The sequence below is a fragment of the Girardinichthys multiradiatus genome, chromosome 10 (genome assembly GCF_021462225.1).
Source record: "Girardinichthys multiradiatus isolate DD_20200921_A chromosome 10, DD_fGirMul_XY1, whole genome shotgun sequence".
Classification (NCBI taxonomy): domain Eukaryota; kingdom Metazoa; phylum Chordata; class Actinopteri; order Cyprinodontiformes; family Goodeidae; genus Girardinichthys; species Girardinichthys multiradiatus.
The window spans coordinates 27,584,363-27,608,793 of NC_061803.1; the positions used below are offsets into that span (position 1 = coordinate 27,584,363).

General features: G+C 39.4%; 1 protein-coding gene across 1 annotated transcript in view; it reads right to left on the bottom strand.

The window, feature by feature from the left end:
* uts2r2 (urotensin-2 receptor 2) overlaps positions 1-24,431 on the bottom strand; it is a 39,185-nt gene that overhangs the window by 3,549 nt on the left and 11,205 nt on the right. The window contains exons 5-8 of the mRNA XM_047376789.1: positions 23,923-23,987; positions 23,157-23,213; positions 22,689-22,842; positions 16,365-16,488 (exon numbers count right to left, since the gene is read on the bottom strand). Coding sequence (XP_047232745.1) covers positions 16,365-16,488; positions 22,689-22,842; positions 23,157-23,213; positions 23,923-23,987 — 400 coding nt within the window. The remainder of the gene's footprint in view (positions 1-16,364; positions 16,489-22,688; positions 22,843-23,156; positions 23,214-23,922; positions 23,988-24,431) is intronic.

Below are 24,431 nucleotides of genomic sequence, written 5' to 3' on the forward strand. Positions count from 1 at the left end.
TGAAAAACATTGACGCAATATCTCATGCGTCGAAGCGTCATTTAAAAGAATATAAATAAACATTACCAATGTCCGAATATCTCAGTGGAAAGTGCTATTAATCACATGCAGATCATTAAGGGGACAGAAGAGGGCAATATGGCCTCAACTGCCTGTGTTGTGGCCTACACTATGCCATGATTCATTGTGGGTCATAGCAGGAATGGGGGAGGAGAGCCACCGAAGCTGTCAGTTAAGTTTGATAAATTACAGTTTTTGTGACATAAAATGAACATCTGTGGTATTTTTAGGCGTGACTGTAGCTGTATAAAGCCGAAATATCTGCTTGGTTTATCAAGATATGGCTTAATTGCAAAAGTGCTGGTCCGTTCTCACTGCCTTTACAGCCAGCTTGCCTGCCAGTTGACCGAGCAGTCAAGTTGCACTAAACCTGGAGAGAACACCTAACTCCCGGGGCACATTGTTTTCAAACTCCCACTGGCTTTTCTCAGTGAGGGAAAGATTTACTTCAGTCAGATGATATCTAATGGTAAATGTTTGGTTTATTTCAGTGTTTCATTTGTTACGGAGCAATTCGGTTTGACTGGCATTAAGGTTTAGCTACATACCGGGATAGTTTTATTTAACTTTAATGTCCTACTGGAGAGCTGGGAAATACATTTGGAAATCAATAGTTCGTTCATCTTTATTCCTGGATATTGATGCTGGGAACATTGCCTCAAAAAAAGGGACTGCAGAACAGGATGATATTTTCAGGTTTTTACACTAATTTAAAATCCTTATAAACATTAATCTTTGTTAAAAGCTTGAAGGTCAAAAGATTTTGTGCTACTTTTTAGCAGTTGAAAATTTATATTTCTGCAAAAACTATATTAATTATATTGTTAAAAATTGTTAAATTTAAAATGTAAATTTTTATTTGTAACAGTGTTAAAGGAGAGTAGTAATAGGAAACAACAAACAGACATTCACAGGCTAGAAAAATGAGTTAAAACGTTTTTACAAGCAACTAAGGTGTCAGTTTTAATCACAGAAGCTGATGGAGATCATAAAAATAATCGTGACTAGTGGACAGGGAAAATCATTATTAGTTGCTGCCCTAATTTGCTTGTTGTTACATTCCAACTGCAATAAACTCATTGCAATAATGTATTCAGCCTGTTTAATGGAGTGTCACTGTAGTAGATGCCCACATCTAGCACTTAGTGTCCAAGATGCTAAAATATGTGAATTACAGCATCCGATTTCATGACCCCAGTATTTGACAACAATAGCGCAACTGCACAATCTCCTAATGTTGTGCTTTGTTGCTACAGGGATTAATGAATAAAGTGCTCAGGTATATATATTGGTATTGACTTGCATTGCTAACAGTAGTTATCACATCTGGTTTTCTGAGTTGAAACTGGAACAAAGTTAATTTCGGGGTGACGCAATCTCCCGATTTTGACTTTTTAGGTAAATGTAACAATGCATATGAATTCGCAAAGGTTGGGCATTTCCATTTTCTCAATAAAAAATGTTTTACAAATATGTGACTGGTTTTCTTTTTCATAGCCAAGCAAACCATGTCCTAACACAAGCTTATTATTTACAGCAAAAACATTTTGCAGTGAGAATAGCGATTGTGTACGGGCATTTAAAAAACAAATTTATTGGTTATTTGATTCTTTATGTCACCATCCCACAGTATTGCCCTACATAGAGTACAAATGCACAAAGAAAAAATGCAGTCTTTCATTGTTTTAATATTGCATTTGGTTACCCAAATGCAAATAGTGCGTATTTATTGTGCTGGACACAACTTCAAATGGATGAGTGTGAAGGAGTATGTGTTCTGGCAGTAAAAGTGTACCTCACCTATGGCTCAGTTTTCATTTCACAATCCTTTCACTTAAATTGTGACAACCCAAACATTTCTTTGTTAGTTATATTGAAACCTAGCAGTCCTACTTGGAAATGTATTGTGGTGGCTGGAAAAAATGCTCAGGGTCCTCCCGCTCCAAAGCTCCACCTTATGTTTAAGGTCCATCCAGAAAGTCCTACCTCCTTAGCAGTGCTGTTGTAGTAAAAACTACCCCCAAGAAAACTACCTTGGCTCCTGAAAAGGTTCCTGCAATTCAAACACAGTCTCTAACCAACACAACTGAAAAGGAAAAGTTGTGAAAATGATAAAATATGCCATCCATATACACTGCCTGGGCAAAAAAAGAAAATCACCACCTGGATTTAACTAAGCAAATAGGTACGAGCCTCCCATTGGTTAATTACTGCATGGGCGATGTTTCAGCTGTCAACAAGTTATTTAACTCCAACTGGTGCAATGAGTTGTTTCTCATTTCTTAAACAACCATGTCCAAAGACACATCCTGTGGTTGTGGAAAAGATGTCAGTCTGTTTCAGAAGGGTCAAATCATTGACATGCATCAAGCAGAGAAAACATCTGAGGAGATTGCAGAAACTACCAAAATTGGGTTAAGAAGTGTCCAACACATTATTTAAAACTGGAAGGATGGTGGGGACCCATCGTCTTCGAGGAAGAAATGCGGCTGGAAAGAAAATCCTGAATGACCGTGATCGGCGAACACTTAAACAACTGTTGAAATCAAATCGGAAAAAAAAAACAACAGTTGAACTCCGGGCTATGTTTAATATTGAAAGTAAGAGCATTTCCACACGCACAATGTGAAGGGAACTCAAGGGATTGGGACTGAACAGCTGTGTGGCCTTAAGAAAACCGCTAATCAGTGACGCTAACTACAAAAAAAGGCTTCAATTTGCTAGGGAGCATAAAGATTGGACTCTGGAGCAATGGAAGAAGGTCATATGGTCTGATGTGTCCAGATTTACCCTGTTCCAGAGTGATGGGCGCATTAGGGTGAGAAAAAAGGCAGGTGAAGTGATGCACCCATCATGCCTCTGTGGAGGCAGTGCTATGATCTGGGGTTGCTGCAGGTGGTCAGGTCTGGGTTCAGCAACAGTATGTGTTCAAAGAATGAGGTCAGCTGACTACCTGAATATACTGAATGACCAGGTTATTCCATCAATGGATTTTGTTTTCCCTGATGGCACGGGCATATTTCAAGATGACAATGCCAGGATTCATCGGGCTCCAATTGTGAAAGAGTGGTTCAGGGAGCATGATACATCATTCTCACATATGGATTGGCCACCACAGAGTCCAGACCTTAACCCTATTGAGAATCTGTGGGATGTGCTGGAGAAGGCTTTGCGCAGCGGTCAGACTCTACCATCATCATTCTTGGTGAAAAATTAATGCAACAATGGGTGGAAATAAATCTTGTGACATTGCAGAAGCTTATCGAGCAAATGCCACAGCGAATGCGTGCCGTACTCAAAGCTAAGTCCAAGGAAATAATAGAGTGTGTGACGTTTTTTTTTTTTGGTGGTGACTTTTTTTTTTGGCCAGGGTTAGGTGTTAGGGTTAACCCTAACCCTCAATGGTTTCAAAGAATTTTCTTTCCCAAAAGCTAAAATGGATTCCTCTACTGAAAACCTTTTCAAGCATTTGCTCTTTGACCAGCATATTGTGATTCTGGTGAAGTTTTCTGAAAATCTCTATTTATCCAAGGCTTAACCAGCTAATGAGCTGTTGCCACATACCAGCCAGTGTGGATCTTATTAAATCAGCTGCATCTTACAATCAGATTCCCATAAAAGTTAATACAATTATAGTTCCTGTGCAGCATCACAAATATGTTTTTCAAAGTTTTTTAAGTACACTCCTCAAAAAAATAAAAGGAACACTTAAACAACACCATATAACTCCAAGTAAATCAAACTTCTGTGAAATCAAACTGTCCACTTAGGAAGCAACACTGATTGACAATCAATTTCACAGCTGTTGTGCAAATGGAATAGACAACAGGGGGAAATCTTTGGTGATTAGCAAGAAACACTCAATAAAGGAGTGGTTCTGCAGGTGGGGACCACAGACCACTTCTCACTACCTATGCTTTCTGGCTGATGTTTTGGTCACTTTTGAATGTTGGTGGTGCTTTCACACTCGTGGTAGCATGAGACGGACTCTACAAACCTCACAAGTGGCTCAGGTAGTGCAGCTCATCCAGGATGGCACATCAATGCGAGCTGTGGCAAGAAGGCTTGCTGTATCTGTCAGCGTAGTGTCCAGAGCCTGGAGGTGCTACCAGGAGACAGGCCAGTACACCAGTAGATGTGGAGGAGGCCGTAGGACGACAACAACCCAGCAGCAGGAAAGCTACCTCTGCCTTTGTGCAAGGAGGAACAGGAGGAGCACTGCCAGAGCCCTGCAAAATGACCTCCAGCAGGCCACAAATGTGCATGTCGACTCCACGAGGATGATATGAGGGCCCAACGTCCACAAATGGGGGTTGTGCTCACAGCCCAACACCGTGCAGGATGCTTGGCATTTGCCAGAGAACACCAGGATTGGCAAATTCGCCACTGGCGCCCTGTGCTCTTCACAGATGAAAGCAGGTTCACACTGAGCACATGTAACAGACCCGACAGAGTCTGGAGACACCGTTGAGAGCAATCTGCTGCCTGAAACATCCTTCAGCATGACCGGTTTGGCAGTGGGTCAGTAATGGCGTGGGGCGGCATTTCTTTGGAGGGCCGCACTGCGCTCCATGTGCTCACCAGAGGTAGCCTGACTGCCATTAGGTACCGAGATGAGATCCTCAGACCCCTTGTGAGACCATATGCTGGTGCGGTTGGCCCTGGGTTCCTCCTAATGCAGGACAATGCTAGACCTCATGTGGCTGGAGTGTGTCAGCAGTTCCTGCAGGATGAAGACATTGAAGCTATGGACTGGCCCGCCCGTTCCCCGGACCTGAATCCGATTGAGCACATCTGGGACATCATGTCTCGCTCCATCCACCAACATCACGTTGCACCAGAGACTGTCCAGGAGTTGGCGGATGCTTTAGTCCAGGTCTGGGAGGAGATCCCTCAGGAGACCATCCGCTATCTCATCAGGAGCATGCCCAGGCGTTGTAGGGAGGTCATATAGACACATGGAGGCCACACACAATACTGAGCCTCATTTTGACTTGTTTTAAGGACATTATATCAAAGTTGGATCAGCCTGTAGTGTGTTTATTTAATTCCACTTTAATTTTGTGTGTGACTCCAAATCCAGGCCTCTATTGGTTAGTAAATTTGATTACCATTGAGGATTTCTGTGTGATTTTGTTGTCAGCATATTCAACTTTGTACAGAACAAAGTATTCAATGAGAATATTTCATTCATTCAGATCTAGGATGTGTTATTTGAGTATTGCCTTTATTTTTTTGAGCAGTGTATTTCTGTTGTAAAACTTGCTTGTGCCACACCTTTTTAAAACGAGTTAGCACTTTAAATAAAAGAAAAGACTTAACAGCTGGAATCACTGTGCCTCAATTTGTGCACTCTACCATCCCCTGAAGAAACCCAAACAACTTGAGTCCCTGTGTGTTTTTTCTGTGCAAGCTTTTGTGGGGGAGTTACAATCCCCCTGGCAGCCTATTAGTTGTCAAGGAAAATTAGAGCTCACTGTTAAACAAAGGAATTTACCAGGAAAAAGCCAAGAATAGGCAGTAGGACAATCAACTCACAAACAACAGCAAGACGCAATACAGGAAGGACTGCAATTGAGAAAACAAGGAAACTTTTTCATGCTTGCATAGGCTGCATGGATTTAGATAACTTCAAAACGGAATTATCTGTAAATAATCCCCTGCAATTCTCAGTATAAATGTTTATGGTGTTTACTGTGAAGAACCCTACAGACTCAGAACAGTCAGTGAGGAAGATTAGCTGCAACACAAAGACACTGCCTGTGGTGTTCAAGAGTCTTAGGCAGAACACTTTCAGGTCATTTCCATGACTCACAATAAAATACAAAACTGTCAATAAAGTAAAGTACGAAGAGTAAAGTTTGCTTGTCATCGGATCCAGACCAGGCTTTAAGGACAACAGATATAAAAAGTAAAATCCAAACAGAACACACAAAGCATGGCCTTGTTTTATCCCGGTTTATGTTTCTGGATCTTTAGATAATCTTTTTCAGTTGCTGAAATACTTTTCAATAAAATGCATATCCTGCGGTTACCGTGTGAGGTTTAGTTTAAACATTTTGGAATTTCCCCTATATAACACAACTTCAATATCTTTTAATAAGATTTTCTGACAGACCGACTCAAATTATTGCATAATTCTGAAATGGAAGGGAAACCAAACGTGGTTTACACATTTCTTTTACAATTGAAAATCTGAAAGATTTTGTGTACAGATGTAATCCTCCTCCCTGAGTTTGTACTTTGTAGAACAACCTTTCACTGCATTTATAGCTTCAGAACGATTGGGCTATCTCTTTAGCAGCTTAGTACATCAAGAAATGGACATTTCTTCCCTATTCTTCTTTACCCAATAGCTGAGGCTCAGTCAGATTTGATAGAGCATCTGTGTACATCAGCTTTCAAGTCTTGCCATTGATGTCCTTTGGATCCAGGTCTGCACTTTGACTGGGTCACTCTAACAGTACATTCATAACACATGAATATGCTTTGATTAAAACCATTACAACGTAGCTTGCACTCTACAAAAAGACATCTAAAAGCAGGTGGAGGCTCGAACATGCCCTGCATGGACAGCCTTTCTAAAAGGCACTGTGAAACCCAAGGTAGCTTAGTTCCTTTCCACCGTGAAAGTGTAGGCTCTGGGCGGAAATAAAGTATCCCCTACGTAGGATACCCGTTTGAGGGAAATTACTTTTTGATAGACCAGAAATTTCAGGGATGGGACATCTCTGACTAATCTTAGCATTTATTTACCACAATACGGTGCACATGCAGCACAGTATATCATCTATAGGAAAATATCTTTGCTTGCAAACTGTGGCTGATAGCTTCAAGATGCAACAGAACAAGACAGATAAAACATGAAACTTAGCATTAATTTCTGCTTCAGTATATAAAGTAACAGCTGACACCATGGCAGTGGGAGCACTGATTTGTGCCTCCTGCTTTCAGATGATTAAATCCCCAGGGTTTTCTTGACAAAGGTAACATACCTTGTCCTGTTCTAGTAGAATAATATACATCTAAAACCCTTAATCCCCATTCACATGCAATATACTCAATAAACAATAGGCATACCTGGAATGGACAACAAGACCTGATGATTCTCAAAATATGCTTAGGTTTTGCACTCTTAGACCCAATAAACATGTATTACATTCACCAACATAGTGCAACAGCAGCTTTATATCCTAAGATTTTTATGTAAAAATTAAAATGTCATTTTGTCATCACTGCATTCCTTAATATGAAATATTTTGGTGATGGCCTTTATATTCAGGACTTAACGTTGGAGCACTGGAAACTGACAAGAAACTGTACAATGATACCAGATGTGTTTAATCATTTTTGCTGACTGAAAAGTTCTGTTGTGTCTTTTGTCAGGCACCTTGCTCTGTAAAACAGGAGTCTGTGTAGCAATGACAGACTAACTTCACAAGAATTAAATCGATCTGAAGCGGCTGCTTTCTTGCCTTGGTATTTTTCAAACATGCAGCACAATGAAAAAGCACAAAGAAATGCTAAAGCTGCCAGACAACAATCAGCTTTATTGTGTTTCTCCAATCAATTTAGTTTGGAAGGGTTCTAGGGAAAATGGGAAACAATCAAAAGTGATGATTAAAAAAATTCAGATCAATTGGACTATGAAGAAGAAAGGAGAAGGACATTTCTACAGCTGGTTGAAACATTTTAATCACATTTGCCCCAGTCAGGAAGATTAATTTTCTGCACAACCTCCCTGAGGTCTTTAGTGTGAAAGTTTAATTTTGTCCTCTGGCCTATTAGATGGATGACAGCCAGCAAGTTTACATTTTTGCAATGTTAAATTCTTCTAGTTTAAAGATTTTCAATCAGGTTGAAGTTGGGGCCATTTCAAAAGCTGAATGTTAGCCTGCTTTCTGCACTCGAATCCCAGCTTCAATGTGCGTTGGGTATAATTGTCAGTTCAACTTATCTAGGTGTAAAGGGGATACAGTCCTCCATTATTTCATCCACTTTGTACAATGCAGCACTGGTGGCAAAATACTCCCTGAGCATGATGCTGCCACCACCCTGCTTGGTAGTTGGCGAAGTGTTCTTATGTCTTAAACCCTACCCTTGAATTCTTCGAACATCTTTTTAGTTAATATGATGGAAGAACAACATTTTTGTCTTGTCCAATTACAAAACCTTTCTCAAGAAGAAATTTGGAAAGTCTGTGTGGAAAGCTAGAAACTTCAGCTGATTTTAGAGTGGGGCTTCTTTGTTAGTTGGCAACCTCTCAGCCAATGGCGATGTTAAACTTGCTTCAGTGTGGAGAGTGACACTAATGCTCTGAGGGTTGTTCCTTGGTGGTTCCTGGGTTGTACTTGAATGGTCTACCCAATTTCCTTTCATCTGAGGGTGATGGTATAAATTTTAAAGCTTTGATCAAACTACAACCTCTGTATTAGATATTGTACTTATAGAATAAATAATAAAGATATTGTACTTGTAGATTATTTTAGAGAAGAACGACAATGTTGGCTGACTGAAGTGTCATTTCTATAAATAATTAATGAAACTCCTACTTAAATATGTACTCAAAAAATATAAACTAGGTAAATAACCTATTCAACATATTCATGAGCACAAAAGGCATGTAAAAACATTTCACTAGTATTTATTTGATGCATGCCACTTGCAAATTGTGAATTAATTTTGTCTCTCAGATCACTCATGCAAATGAGGTTCCATCTGAACAGCAAAGAACTTTGACGTGAATTCAAAAAAGCACAGTTTATTACTTAGGGTGATAAGATTGTATAAAATCCAAAAGCCAATTAAAAAGATATAAAAGATTGATTTTGAAGCAGCTGGAAAAGAAGATCCAGGTTTTGAAAACCAATCACATATGCATAACTGTACTATGAATTAGTGAAAGCTAAAGAAACATACGCAGCCATTTTTTAATGATAGACTGAAAGGTGCTCACGTTTAAAGCTTGGCGGCATTGCCACAACCTTTTTAAGGTGTTGGTTTTCATGGTGCTGTTTGTTAATTAATGTTCTCTAACTAACCTTTGAACAGCTGAATCTATACTGGGATTAAACCACACAAAGGTAGATTGTATTTGTTGGTATCGGAGGAAAGGTGAGTTAAGATGCTTAAAACAAAAAAAATAAATAAACATGGAATATACAGTAATTTAACTGGAAAATATAACAAATTCCTCTAGTATTGGGCTTATCTGCTGTTAATGTAATTCTGACAAAGCAACCCATTGACTAAGAGGTTTCAATAAACACAGACATCAATAATTTGTACTTGATGAATGCCTTAACTTTAAAGGCCAAACTGAGGTGAGATTCCAAAGCTGTGAGGTCAATATATGGATCACTCCCATAGGCGTGTATTTAAGCAGCTGATAAATCACAAGGGATGATGGTCCAGGATAGATCTTTGGCTGAAAATGTGTTCCCACATACAATCAGCCCCTTACATTCTGAGCTGTAATGCTGTTAGGCCCAACCATGGCTTGAGAACAAGAACTGAACTGCACACAGAGAACAAAAGAGACTCTGAATCCCATAATGCAAAGTTAACCCATTTTTATGGCCGCTCCCAGGGAGGATGATTTTTACAGCTACATAACCCGTGACATCATACACACAAAACTCTGCGAGCAGCAGATGTTTTCCTCTATGCACCCAGCTTTCCACAGGTTGCATTGGGGAGGACATATGTGTGAACATCTTGATCTCACTGGCCGAGTAAAGGACTGCTTCTTCTGAGAAACCTTGGATCCTGGCACGTAAAGTAGAGTCTGCTGTTTGTCTATCCGGAGACTGTGCCCCGGCCACAAAAACACTACCAGCCTGAGACCAGTTGTCTGAGCTTCTGCAGAAAGAAGCTGGTCATAGATTCCCCAAGAAGAGACGGGTTGCAACTTCCTTTCACTACCCTGAAGAAGACGGCATTTGAAACCGAAGCTCCTCACACCTGATGCACACACAAGTTTGAGCAGACCCTCGCACCAGATGCTAGACTCAGAGCGGCCGCCACCTCTTCCCTGTTCATTGAACCTGCTGAACACAACATGCTCTCCTGTCGATCAGAAGAGTTCACTTTGAGAGCATGTGCTTTGCTTTAGGAAAAAACTATTCAAAAATTTTTATTTTATTGTGTTTTGTATTGTTTGTAGGGCTTAACTGCTTGAGTGCTAACCGGCCACTGAGCCTTTATCTCCTTTCACTAACCTGTGTAAAAATATGTCTGCATACTCCTTAAAAGCATGCTAAATTGTGTCTCTGTTGTCCCAGCTGTTAATGCTAAAGCTCTGCAATGCGAAGACGATTGCCACCATTAGTTCTGCTGTGTTTCCTACACAGCTCGCTCTGTTGGTCCCGCCAGCGTTACACCCACATTCATTTTTGTATTAGTGGTACTTAAAGATAAATGGCAGCAGTCGCTATTTTACTTGTTATTAGCTGAGCTGCTAATCCCAGATCTGACATCATGATGTCTGCCAGCCGTCTGTCAAATTGTGAGTCCATATCAGTCGCACGCAGCCATTTTAGTATACCATCACTCCATTCAATCAGTCACTGTGATCGTTAGTTAACACAACATTAATTTGTCCAAAATTGCATTGATTTCCAATTCAGCAAATAATTTTTGAAACATTACATCAATAAAGTAGCATTTTATTTTTCCTTCTGCTTTCATTGTGAAGTGGTTGTTTAACATCTAGCAAATGTTGATCTTTGCTAGCTTTTAAGCTAATTTGGCCTCAACCCAATTTTCTCAAAGCAAACCTTGGTTCTTAAACATATCCACACTGAACTGTGACATCACTGTTTGAGAACGCCAGTGCATGAATTCACTCCATCTATTGCTCTATAATACCTCACCTCACCATACAGGTATTCATAAACAATAACTGACAGACACTAGAGCTATTTGGCTATGTATTCCTTATAATCAGGAGATTCCCCATATTGCCATTTTTGATTAAAATTACTAACTTTGTTAATAATTGCCGTTGGTACTTATTAGTAGTTATTCATAGCTAACCCAAACCTATTGTTAGACAACAAAGCAAACTGACCAGATGAATTCATATCAAATTGAACATCTTTTGCCAACAGCACAATGCTACAGGTAGTTGAGGTTAGTTAGTCACAGTAATAACAACAAAACAACATCCACATTTTACCTTCTGTACAAGTTAGAAAACTATTCTTTAATACCAGGGAGGTTTTAACAGCAGGGTTATGTCCAACAAAAAAGCCACTGATCATAACGGCCACACCAGCCAGCTAGTTAGAAACAGACAACTTCATGCAAAACAGAGGCGCATGTCAGAGGAGAGAAATAAAAGACAAAAAGAGAGGACACAACAAAGGTCTGTAAGCTGAATCCAACGGAAGATCTGGGAGGTCTGGGTTTTTTTTTTGTATTGATGCAGACAAGTGCACCATCACAGACTATGCTGTCATCTGAGTCAAGCTATGCCTGTAAGTTTGGTTGGCTTCATCTTTCATGCTGTTCCAACAGCAGATTTTGTCACACAGCAGGAGTTCCTTTCAGCTGTTCTGTCTGCTTTCTTAGATAATTTCACTGAAGGTGCAAAGAAGGCTGTTGCTGCTGATGCTTTGCAAGATGCTGTCTTTTCAACCATATAACTACCACAAACTTCAATGTTTTGATTGGGATTTTTTGTGATACTTCAACACAAAGCACTGAGGACATGTAAAGTGAAAGCAAAATTATATATGCAGTTACAATATTTTACAAACAACAATGTGTGACTGCTTTTGTTATCAGCCCCCTTTACTTTCATGCCACTATATAAAATTAAGTGCAAGAAATGGTAGCACAAGTTAAGCATTAATCAGAGAAGCAGCCAAGAGGCCCTTGGTAACTCTGGAGGAGCTGCAGGGATCCACAGCTCAGGTGGGAGTATCAGGTGGCTGGAAGACTCTTGTACTACAAATATGACCTTTATATCACATTTTAAGTCAGCAACAAACCATGTAGGGGGCACAGCAAACATGTGGAAGAAGGTGGTTGGATAAAACTAAATAAACCTTTTGTCCTAATAAAAACAACAAGTATGACAAAACAATGCATATAACCCTAAAATGTGGCAATGGCAGCATCATGCTGTGGGGATGATTTAATTCAGCTGGGACAGGGAAGCTGGTCCGAGCAGATGGGATGATGGATTAAAAGTGCTACAGGAAGAAAATCTGTATAAAACTAGAGACTGAGACAGAGGTTCACCTTCCAGAAGAACAACGACCCTAAACATTAACACAGAGACACGATGGAACGATTTAGGTCGAAGCATTTCATGTGTATGATTGGCTGGTTGCTGAAGAGCACTGAAGTTTGACCTCACTGTAATTGGCGTTATCCGATTCCTCTGTGGCACCGTACACTTCCAGGTTAAACCACTACTGGCTGTCGTGTTTTTCAAACTTTCCTTTTCAATCTGTTGCTAAATCTTTGTTTTCCAGCCAAACACCCTTTCCATCACCAGTCATCACTTCACCCACTTCTAAACCATTGTCAGCCTCTAAATGTTCTCTATTGTTTCTCTCTTTTCTAAAAACCATTTCTTATTCAGCAAATCACCTTAATTTTCTGCTACATGACATCACCTCAACTTGTCTGGTTACTGCTGTTAATATTTCCTTCACCTTCTTGACTTCTCTCCTCTCTGATGGCTGATTCCTGATTGTCTACCTGATGTTCTAATTACACATGCTAATTAGTTAGCGCCACTTCAAAAGATCCATAAATATCTATGCAAACCCATCAGCCATTTGAATCTGAGAAGCAGACTTTCAAATCTCAAAACATGTCAGTCACCTGACTAACATGCCACTGGAAAGGTTTAGTTATGTGAGAAGATGAAAAGGTGCAATTATTTGCACTAAATTTGTCCAGTTTTTCAATCTCCATATATTTGCTTCCTCATTAGCAAACACTGTTCAGTCAGATGAAGATTACCCACCTACTATCCTTTCTGTTGCCTCAAAGGTTATTCTAACTTTGCTGCAACAAGAGCGTTGACATCGATGTGAGTGAGCTGCAGTCATTTTTTATTCTAATATGACCTTGAGTTAACTTCCTTAACCGCTTCATCAAAGGATGCTGTCAAGGGGCCGGGATGATTCACTACTGCTCGCTGAGGCGGTGCGAGGCTTGTTCCTCAGCGGCACAAGAGGACTTTGATGGAGCAGACTTGAAGGGACACAGGGGAAGGGAAGGCGGTGTGACAAAAGGTAGAAAATTGGGGACAAAAATGGCTTTTTGTTCAATCTCTGTTTATCAAAAGAGGCAAAGGAGCTACACTGGAATAGAAGACAGAAGACAATGTGTTAAGATTAAGGAAAGAGGGGACAAAGAGGACAGAAACACAATGGGACTGCTTTGTGTCAGATACAATAAAGACTAAGTAAAGGTGTCAGGAAATAGGATGGGCTTGAGGAGTTGTTTTCCAAAATGAGCAGACTCACTAAGCTTTGAAATATTCAGGAGAAACTCCGTTCACAATGTCATACAAATAACAAATCTGGAAAAACTCATCCACCCATTATTATAAATATTCAAAACATGACATTTTGTTTAGCTTCAAGGATGTCAAGATGATCAACAGATCCTGGTGCTGAGGGGAAGAAAAAAATCACAGCACAGAAATCAGCTTGAGCACGTTTAACTTTGTTCAGAACACCTGCATACCCGTCTAACAGAACACAGCAGACCCAGTTGGGTCATAGAAGCCACTTTTAAATTTTTAACAGTCAGTATTTTCCATTTTGAGATTTTCCTAAAGGTTAATGGTTTGGATAAAGGTTAAAAACCACCACCTCACTACTTATCGCATCTTCACGGGTCCCTGTTGACAATTAAATGTCATTGCTTGGAAATACTTTAAATACCATTCCATATGGTGATACGTTTGATTATCTTCTCATTCTATGCTTCTGGCTTCGTGTTTTTTATTTTAGATCAAATTACATATTTAACCATTATCTGGCACCAGAGCTCATGTAGGGGTTTAAATTGAGCTCAGTCTGTTCTATTCTGTTGCATTATTGTTTGGAATTGGGGTATTTTAGCATACTAGGCTTTCCTTCCTGTGGGACGTGGCCCTAACTCACACAGAGAAAGTCATCCAGATAACCTGTGAAAACCAGAGGCCTAAATGCCCTCAACTAATAGAGTAGCAGCAGCTCTACTCTGAGCTCCTCCCGATGACGGAGCACCTCAGCTTATGCCCGTAGCCCTGCCACCCTATGCCGAAAGCTCATTTCAGCTGCCTCTGTCTTCCACGTATGATCCATATCTCATGACCATAGCTTAGCGTTGGAATGTGGATGCACAAGCAATGAGGAAGCTTCGCCTTTCAGGTTGGGTGCACCGTGGCCTGGTGGTGCAGATTCCCAAAGTCATAAACTAGCTGGTGAAGGCTTATGACGTGGCACTGAATTCAGGATCATGTGCCTGGATCTATCACTGGCACCTCTGCAGGATTGAAAGCAACTTGGTGTGAACATTTGCTTTCACCGTACTGTTTGATAGTGTAGTAGGGCTTAGAATACAGTATATTTAAGTCAATAGCTTTAGACACATCTGTTTTCTTCCAGTTCAAAATCTGAAAAGGATCATAAGCACCCAAAAATGAATAATTTCAGACTAGAATATTTATCAGCGTTCCTACTCATTTTTCTTATCAAAATGTCATTCTTTCCAGACTCACATTTCCAGAGTTATCACCCCTAATATTAGATCACCAAGAGTTTGCCGCAGATATTTTCACTGTGGTCAGGAATTAAATATGGAAAAACAATGTAGCTAGCTTGTTTAGTTAATTAGTAAACAAACTAGGAAAGAAAGAAGAAGATAAGGAAGTGACACTAGTCACAGAAAACACTGACATGGCTTTAAACTAGAGCCACATTCCCCCCACAAACACATTGATACACCCATATGACCACTTTACCCACTGAGCCACAGACAGACAGACAGACAGACAGACAGACAGACAGACAGACAGACAGACAGACAGACAGACAGACAGACAGACAGACAGACAGACAGACAGACAGACAGACAGACAGACAGACAGACAGACAGACAGACAGACAGACAGACAGACAGACAGAAAGAAAGAAAGAACAGATGTCTTTTAGAGAATGGATAAAAGTATTTTCCACACCATGTATCCAGGGCACAAAATCACATTCCAAACAATGCCACGCTGTGCAGGAAAATGATTCACTGAGACTGATTTGATCATTAAAACATTTCTTCCACCCAAATAAAAACATTCTGTATCAAACATGGTATGTTATTCTTTTAATTTTCCTAAGCTCTCCATTAAACTTCCATGAAAGTTGGAAAGTTAAAAAGGATGGATAACAATGGAGGAAATTGCATTGGAAAGTTCAATTGAAATGAAACTAAGACCTTTTCTTTATTCCTTTTGATTGTCCTTAGGAAAATTGTGAGTTTCTACAATCTCCCCAGAAAACTAATCTGATAACCTTTTTTTTTTTTTTTACAATTTTTGATATTTTTCAGACAATTTTCTGTTTCTGTAGACAATTCAATACCTCAGTTTATTCCATTTCTCCTTGTTCACTTTTTTTTTTGTTAAGTGCTCATACAAAGAAACCGCATTGCTAAAAATAGATCACTTAATTTCCTAAAAGAAGAGAATGTCTAACCCTCTGAGTACTTGGAGCGAGGGTAAATCACAATTCCCTGAATTTTCACTGTGCTGCTCATTGCCCAATAGAGAGGATTACAGTCATTTTGCTGCCCATTTTAGTGCACTTAACCCCCCTTCAGAGAAGCAGCTGGGTTACAGCAGGTCAAGCTTCACTGTGTTTAAAGTTAAATTAGTAAATGGATATACAAGATATACATGCATGAGGTGATTTAGCCATTATTAGCTAATTAGTGGGGTCCTCATTCACTACAAAAACAAATTTAACGTAATCTTCGGAAAATATGCAAAATACATGTGAATAAAACACTGTTCCAAGCTAACTTGGTCTGAAACAAACAAACTAAGCTGTTACCACAAATAAGGGCATGAGGCTTGGGGAGAAAAATATCTCTAGAAATAAAATACTACTGTCTACAAAAGAAGTTTGGACAGAGAAAAAGACCAATGTGTGATTTTATATCTGGGGAATATCAGTCTTCAACAATTTTATGTTATTAGTGGAAGGTTGTTTGGGGATGTATTTATTTCCACTCTGTTTTTCCCCTTTGTATCATCTAATCAAAGATAAACAAATGAAAGCCAGCGCTTCTAGTACCTGCCCGTGGTTCCACAGTTCGATTGCCATTTTGGTCCATGAAGACAAATCTGCCACCAGTGAAGTCTGAGCCATAGTCAGACAGGTACAGGAGAGATGTGTAGTCAAAAGAGCCATATGTCTCCTGGAAGACAGAGACGAAACATAAAAGTGATGATTAACAGCTTAACAAAGCCCTTTTACTGTTTTTGTGTCATGCATGAAATGCCTACAGCATTATTGGGGGTTTGAAATTGATCCACAGTTGATACACTGTTGAGCAAATTAAAGGAGGTTGTTACAGAGCAAAGTTGATAAATGTGTGGTGTGAGGCGTAGTGTGGACAGCCTATTGCTTAAACCAGTGCTGATTAAAGTATGAACGGTTCATGTTTTAAGCGTGTTTAGTGGCAGTGCAACAAGACACCACAATATTTCCTGCCAAAGTGCAATGCTTTACTGAATGCTTTGCAGTTGCTTTCAGCATGTGAGAAGCCAGTGTCTTGCTGAAATGTCCACCCTAATTTCATCTTCATCACCCTGGTTGACGGCAGATTTTTAAACAGGAATCTCTGTGCATTTGTGCGGTCCTAATTCCTTTAATTATATAAACTGATAGGGCTGAATGCTGAAAAACAGACCTCACACCATGATGTTCCCACCTCCAAATTGCTGGTATGATGATTTTTGGGTTATGTGCAATGTATTTTGACCTACAGACTATATTCTCCCAGTACTTCACAGGTTTGTCCAACAAGCTTAAAAAACGTCTGCACATGCTTTTTCTTCAGCAGTAGAGTCTTAGTAGGCGTGCATACAAGCCATGTTGGTTGAGAGCATTGCCTGGGGTGCTCTTGGAAACAATTGTACTTGCTAATTCTAAGTCATTCTTGAAGCTTTCCACAGGTGGTCCTTGACTGCTGGACAACTCTTTTCACTCCTCCATCTGAAATCAGGCAGGTAGGATGTTCTTTCCACCTCTGCATCATGGCCCCAGCCGTGTTCACTGAAACCTTCAGTAACTTTGAAATTCTTCTCTAACCAAAGTATTCAGCATGTTTTGCAAAAATAAGAACATTAAGATTGCAAATGCCTTGAGAGATCTCATTGGTTTTGCTCATAAAAGATGTTTCATGTATGACACCTCGGTAATGAGACGCTTTTGTATCAGCCATCAGTCTGGACTGAATCAGCTCATATTAATTTGCACTAAGGAGCAGGATTGCTTTCTAATAATGAGATTTAAAATGACTTTTTTATTAAACATGCCCTAATTTATGGGCATGTATGGTTTGATTTCTTTGCTCACATTGACCAAATAGGTTTCTGTTGACACCTGGTGAGAATTTCATGCCAATTGCACAAGGAGAAATATATTTACTCAGGAAACTGATGATGCGTTCAACCCTTATCGTACATGTATACATGTCAAACCTGGACTAGATGATTCCACACCGATTACAGATACTGTAAAACTATTTGTAGTTTGTGAAGGCATTACTAAATTTATGGAAATCAAAACAAAGGAATTCTTAGTTTTTCTAAAATAAAATAAAAAATCTCAAGTATTATACTATTTGGTAATGAGAAAATGTTATTCAACTTGCTGTTTTTAAAACTATGCTGTTTCATTCTTTGCAAAAGATAGACTTACACACCGTAATGCCATGAAATGTGCAGATAAGCACAAAATGCTTGCAAAGGTAAAAAAAAAATGATGGAAACATTTTGAAAAGCTTTCTTTGTTATAATTTACTTTTATCATTCTAAGGTCACCTGGCCATCAGAACAACTGGAGCTTTACAGAAAAAAGCATGGCCACAGAAAGCAGGCCAGATTTGGGATATGGGAGGGAACTGCTATCGAGTGGATGTGGTCACATAATCTGAGCAGAACTGGCACATCTGGCCAAGCTTGTGCAACATGCAAAATCTTTTGCAGCATTTTGGAAGATTGAAATTAGCCCTTGTTTGCTCTTCTTTTCTAAAAGAATGCTACATGGGTGAAAATAAACCCTTCATTTATCAACAGAAGGAAGCTGTGATTGATGCAGAACCCGCTTTCCACACCGGTAAATACTTTTTAATAAAAGCCTGTTTAAAATGAAGGTTGTAATGATTTGGAGTGCTTGTGAACTTTACTGGTTTGAATTTGTTTCATTATCTAGTAAAACTCCCAGCAAAACACGTAGCTGTTCCTATTAGGAACGATCAAATAAGAGCCTTGAAACAAGACACCAAAATGGCAGCAATGGAATTGGAAAGGGTTCAACTGGAAGAGCTAAATACAAAAATCGATTTATTTTTAAAATATGCAATTCCTTGGCGCGGCGCTGGTGGTGTAGGGGTTAGCGCCCAACCACATATAGAGGCTATAGTCCGGGGTTCGAGTCCCGGACCCGGCGAACTTTGCCGAATGTCTCCCCCTCTCTTTGCCCCTCCTTCCTGTCTGCCTAGTATCAAAAATAAAGGCCTCTAGTGCCAAATAAATTCTTAAAAAAAATAAAATGCAATTCCTCTTGTTTAATTAATCCCTAGGGTTTTGTAACGAGGATCGGAAGTCGGGTTAAGCAAAGTACCATCTTAGAAGGCAAAGAAAATGTATTACTCATTTTAACTATTAAAAGTTGCTGACAGTGGCCACAAATATGTGGCTAACGTAGTGCAGTGCATATCAGCAAAATATCAGGCGGCTATAGGAGGTTTTTTCATGACATAAGAAAGGTTTTCCTTCCTTATGCAAATAATGTGAACAAGGTCATATGGGGCACATCAACTCATTGCTTCTAAGGGTAAGTCTTCAGGCTACTGAATTATGGAATGAATCTAATATTTCCCTTCACATGCTTCTGCATTTGTCGTTCAGTGTTTGCTGAATGTAATGTGTTGATAATCAAGTCATTATCTGCCTCCGTCAGCTGCCCAGCTTGAGGCTGGTTCTGCCAGAGGTTCTATCAGCTTAAAGGAGAACTTTCCACGAGGCTCTTGTGTAGATTCAATTAAATCTGCTTTTTTCTTTTGATACACTACTACTGGCCTAAATCTGAACTGAATTTTTTCACATCAAATTAAACTCAGTTACTGTTGGATTAAATGCCGATAAATGTATTACAGTTACAATGAACTGATGGAATGTAACCGAAGCCTATCCTGAGACGGGCTGCATGATGGCACAGATGGTAGCACTGTTGCACTGCTGGAAGAAGGTCCCGGGTTTAAATCCTAGCCAAGGGTCCTTCTTACATGCTCTCCCTGTGTATGTGTGGGTTCCCTCAGCAGAGATCTCGCTGGTGCTTGCCACATCACATGCAAAGTGCTCTGTGGTGAGTTCAGTTTGGCTACAATTCACCACATGGGTAAAGGGTTGCTTGTGATATAACTTCATTTTTAAATTCTGGTGGCTTTCACGTGAAAGGAACCGCTGCCAGCCCAGTAACATGATCATACATCAAAGATGCTACAAAAAGTTCCAGCCTTAGTTTGAGTTAAAGCAATTTTTTTGTTCATGTTGCAAGGTTTATTAATAATAATAATAATAATAATAATGTTCACATCTGAATAGATTTGTAGGTCATACAGAGTTGCTGCAGTTTAGATTAGTGTTGCCAGACTGATTTGCACATGCATCAGACCTCATTTCCTCCAACAACCACACACCATCCCGCCTGTTGGTGAGCAGTGGATGGTTAGACATGGCAGCTGCTGAAAATCTCCCTTTTTCCCCTCTTGTTCAGTCCATGTTTTTTAGTGCAACAACACAACTGTAGAAAGCGTTATCTATATCCTATTTATGTTGGTTATAGTTCTCTTAAGTTTCTATAAATGTAACTAAAATATCCACAAACTATGTTGTCCACATTTTTTCCCTATTAAGCATAGGCAGCAAAAATACCCCAATTAGGAACAACCACACTAAATTTATGCTTTTGTTGTCTGTTGAGGAACATTTAAAGAAAATTATGTTTTATTCATTTCTACACTTTTTTGAAATCATTATTTTTTAAAGAAAATATACAATTTAGGGATTTAAACAGTCAGATACAAGTACTTGTATTTAAGTTGACAAATATTGGGCCAGTAGCAAGTGTAGATTGTGAGATATTTTCCGCTGAGTAACGTCTGGGAATAGGGATCTGTGGAATAGTTTTACCAGCCTAACCAACATGTGCTGGTCAGTGAGAAGCAGGACCGGGTTACTGGTAGCTAGACAGAGTGACAAGCACATTTAAGGAGTTGTTTTAGTTTTACAGCCTTTACTACAGTATGGCTTGTTTTAATCAGCCACATTTATTACTTACATTCACATTTATTACTTACATTCACATTTATTACTTACATTTGAGTTTAGTTTTTTAACGCTTGTAGAAATAAAAAAAGTGTTTTTTTATTTACAAACCAATATTTAAATGTGTCCAAACACATCTGGAACATCTTGAATGAACACCAAACAGCTACTTCACAAGAGGCATTAGGATATATAAAAAAAAATCTTCAGACTGGTTTCATTACCATAGTGATCCAAGTTGTGTTAGGAGGGTGGCTGAGGCTATTATGCAGCTCTGATTGGTTATCAATTAGACTCCAGCTTTACTTCAACAAAGGGACAAGGCCAGGTCAGAAATGTAAATGTGTCGGCAACAGTATCCAGCCAGGTCCATCTCTGCCATAAATGATAAAAACACTCTCTCTGCTGTCACACTTCAAGTGTAGCTCTGACACCCTATCAGCTTTGTGATCGATGTGCAGATAAGGCACCACTAAAGACGTGGGAGGCTATTTGCATGTAAATGAGGGTAGGGTTCGCCAATTGGCCTCAGAATAGTGGCGTAGACAGATGGCGAAGTGAAGTGGTGCTTTTCTCTGATTTGTTTGTTTCCTGTTGCTGAGAGCCAGGCGGTAAGGGTGAAGAGGCAAATATTAATGTGGCTGTAAAATCAATACAGGATAAAGACAACACAAAGGACAGAATGAAAGCAATCTAGAAATTAGGTAGAGAAAACACAATAGTTCACATGTCATAATGCTGCTTTTCAGTTTTTTTATTCAGTGAACGAGAAAAAACCCAACCAATATTGGAAAGGACTCAATAGTTTCATATCAATCAACAAACATCTCTGCATCTAAAGCATAAAAAAATTTTAATCAAACAATATTTAGGAATCTCAGCTACATTCAAGTAATATTTATTCCCTTTTAGTGCTACTAGTTGAAGAAATAATATTAGATATTCTACCAATCTGTTAAGTCATTTGATCAATTAGTTACTACCGCATATATTTCATTTTTGATTTTTAAAACGTATTTTACGAATAATTTTTACTCCCTGAAGAGACGGTTCTCTAAACTGGAACCAAAGTCTCCGTCAAACCTCAGATAATGGAATGCCTTCACACCATGGCTGCAGCAGAGAGGCATTTAAAGGTCCACTTCATGAATACTGATACAAACTGGAGCATGTATGATGTGAACAGTTTCAGAAAACTACATTAAAAGAAGCCTGCCCAGCACCTGAAGAAACTATGAAACATGAACTGTCTTTCAGTGGAACTCTTTGTTAGAGCCCATTTTATTATTTATAGTACATAAAACTGCCCAACATAGAAACTTTGTGGATGGTTTTACATGAACACTAAATCACATTCAATCTAGTTGCCGTTTATATTTAATTTTCCTTTATTGCTTAGAACAAGATCGGTTAGATCAGATTTTTGTGGAGTTTTTGTCTCTTTTAGGACAAATAAATTTGAAAAGTAGTTGCATCCTTAACAGATTTGTACTTGTTTTGCTTTTATGCCATACTTATATGTTTTAGATCATCAAACTAATTTTAATGTTAAAGATAACCTAAGTAAATACAAATAGCTGTTTTCAAATGATATTTTTTTTATTAGGTGAGAAAAGCTATTCAAACCAACTTGCCCCATGTGGAAAAGTAATTACCCTCTAAAACTAATAACTGGTTGTTATTAGGTGGCAACAATTCTTGGTGGCAAAAAATCCCACCAAGTGTTTTTGGTAACTGCCACTGAGTGTTTTGCATCACTCTGGAAGAATTTTGACCTGCAGTGATGTTTGCTCCATGGAGATCTTTTTTATTGCCGATTAGGGTTGGCAAGTCCTTATCTTTAATTAGAGTTAGGCTTTAAAAGACTGGACGGACAAATGGAAAAATGACAGGATAGACTATACATTTTCTTTTTCATACGTTTTACAATCCATAAACTGATAAAACTCCAGACTTTTCCAGTCTGGATGCAATGAGGTCACTATCACTCATTAGGCAAACCCAAATCTGTGCTCGGTTATCTGCGGCCAAACAAACTAATGGCTTCATTTTGGGCTGTTACCTTATCGATGTGCGGGTGCCAGTACTCGTCATGCTGGGTCTTGGCTGTGGTGCTGTTGATTCTGGAGAAGAAGGTGGGCTTGGTGAGGTACATCAGGGTCTGGTCCAAACCAAACGTCTCAGCAATGACGGCCTGGATTCGGCCCCGTACGTCTCTAATCGTGAAAATGGATTTGATGAATCCAAACTGAAAGCTGATTTTTTTTTTTATTCGCTCAAGCAGTGTGATTTATGATGCTGATACACTGGTGGCCTCAGCTGTGCAACGGATATGTTCACAGCCAAATATTCTTGCTGACGTTGAGCAACTGAGTCTTTATAAGCCTTTTAGAAACAATTGATTTTAACCTTTTATAAAAACAAACACAAAAGGTCTTTATCCTGTTATCAAAAACTATATTCATTTAAAGCTAAACTGTGACAATCTGCATTTATTCCGAAGACTCTTTGTAAATAGTATCTTAATCACCTGTAAAGCTTGAAATCCTCTTCTGTGAACACATCCGTGATCTGTTCCCCAAAATACCTGCAGCAACATCCGCCACAGTAGGACCGCAGAGCCACGATTCACCAACAGACAGAACAGAGAGGGGAACAAGAGAGGACTCTTTAGCTTTCCAGAAGGACACAGAACACAGTTACTCACACAAGCGTCGCAGTCAAACATAAAAAAATAACAGGTTTTAAACAAGCGACTGACTGCTGGGTGTCAGAAAGTCCCAGTTTTCGACAGGCCGTAAAGAATGAGAGTGATGTAGGAACTGCTAAGTCAGGTCTCTACGGTCTCTAAGAACCTTGCGTCAGCCACCTGCCCAGTGGGCCCAGTGGGAGGAGGACATTTGAGAGCAGATGATCCAAATAAAGCCGCATCCTGCCAGGATTGATGAATGAGGATCGGATGGGTCACCAGACTGTGAAAGGATGACTCAGAGACTGATGGCTACCTTCATAGTTTGAGATATTACTCAAAATACTGCATGCTGGATAACATTTCTGCATGTACAGAAGTTTGTGCAAACATAATGCCTTACAAAAAACCACTTGAATTTTTTATACGTTTTGAAAAACTTCCACTTTTTTTTTTTTACTTCTACTCCACAATAACACTACTTTCTGTTGGTAGGTATGATTACTTTTGCAAGGTACTTTATATTTCTAAAAACACTCCATGCACAGACATAAACGCTGGAGCAAACCCTGAGATGGACAAATAAAGGAAAGGTGTAGTTTCCCACCTGTATATATTGACAAATTGTTTTCCCATGGACAACGCTCCAGAGTGAAGGTCCAGTATGGAGGCCTGCAGGAAAAACAGATATTACACAATTCAATTTAACTACATTGACACAAGTATGGCCCATGCTTCAAGAATCAACACTAATCCCTCTTCAACATTTTTTTTTTTTTTGTTCTTTTAGATTCTGCCCTTTACTTGTTTACTGCTTGTCAAATCCTCAGACACTCCAGAAAATAAGTTTTTTTCTCAGAGGTGTCCTTGCAGCTTTCGGTTGCTTCACTTAAATGTCTGAACAGTCTGTAAACAGCTTCTTTATTAGCAGAGGACCAATCAGCCCCCCAGGGTGAAGGCAGGGCATTGCTGGAGCATTCATATGTCTCTGTTAAAGACTCCTCACGTCCTTTCTCCTCAGCATCACGTTATGCACCGAGATATTGTACGAGACCGCCCTCTACAGCTGGAAGGAAGAACTTCCGGAAAGAATCTAAAAAGTATGTGACTGGCAGA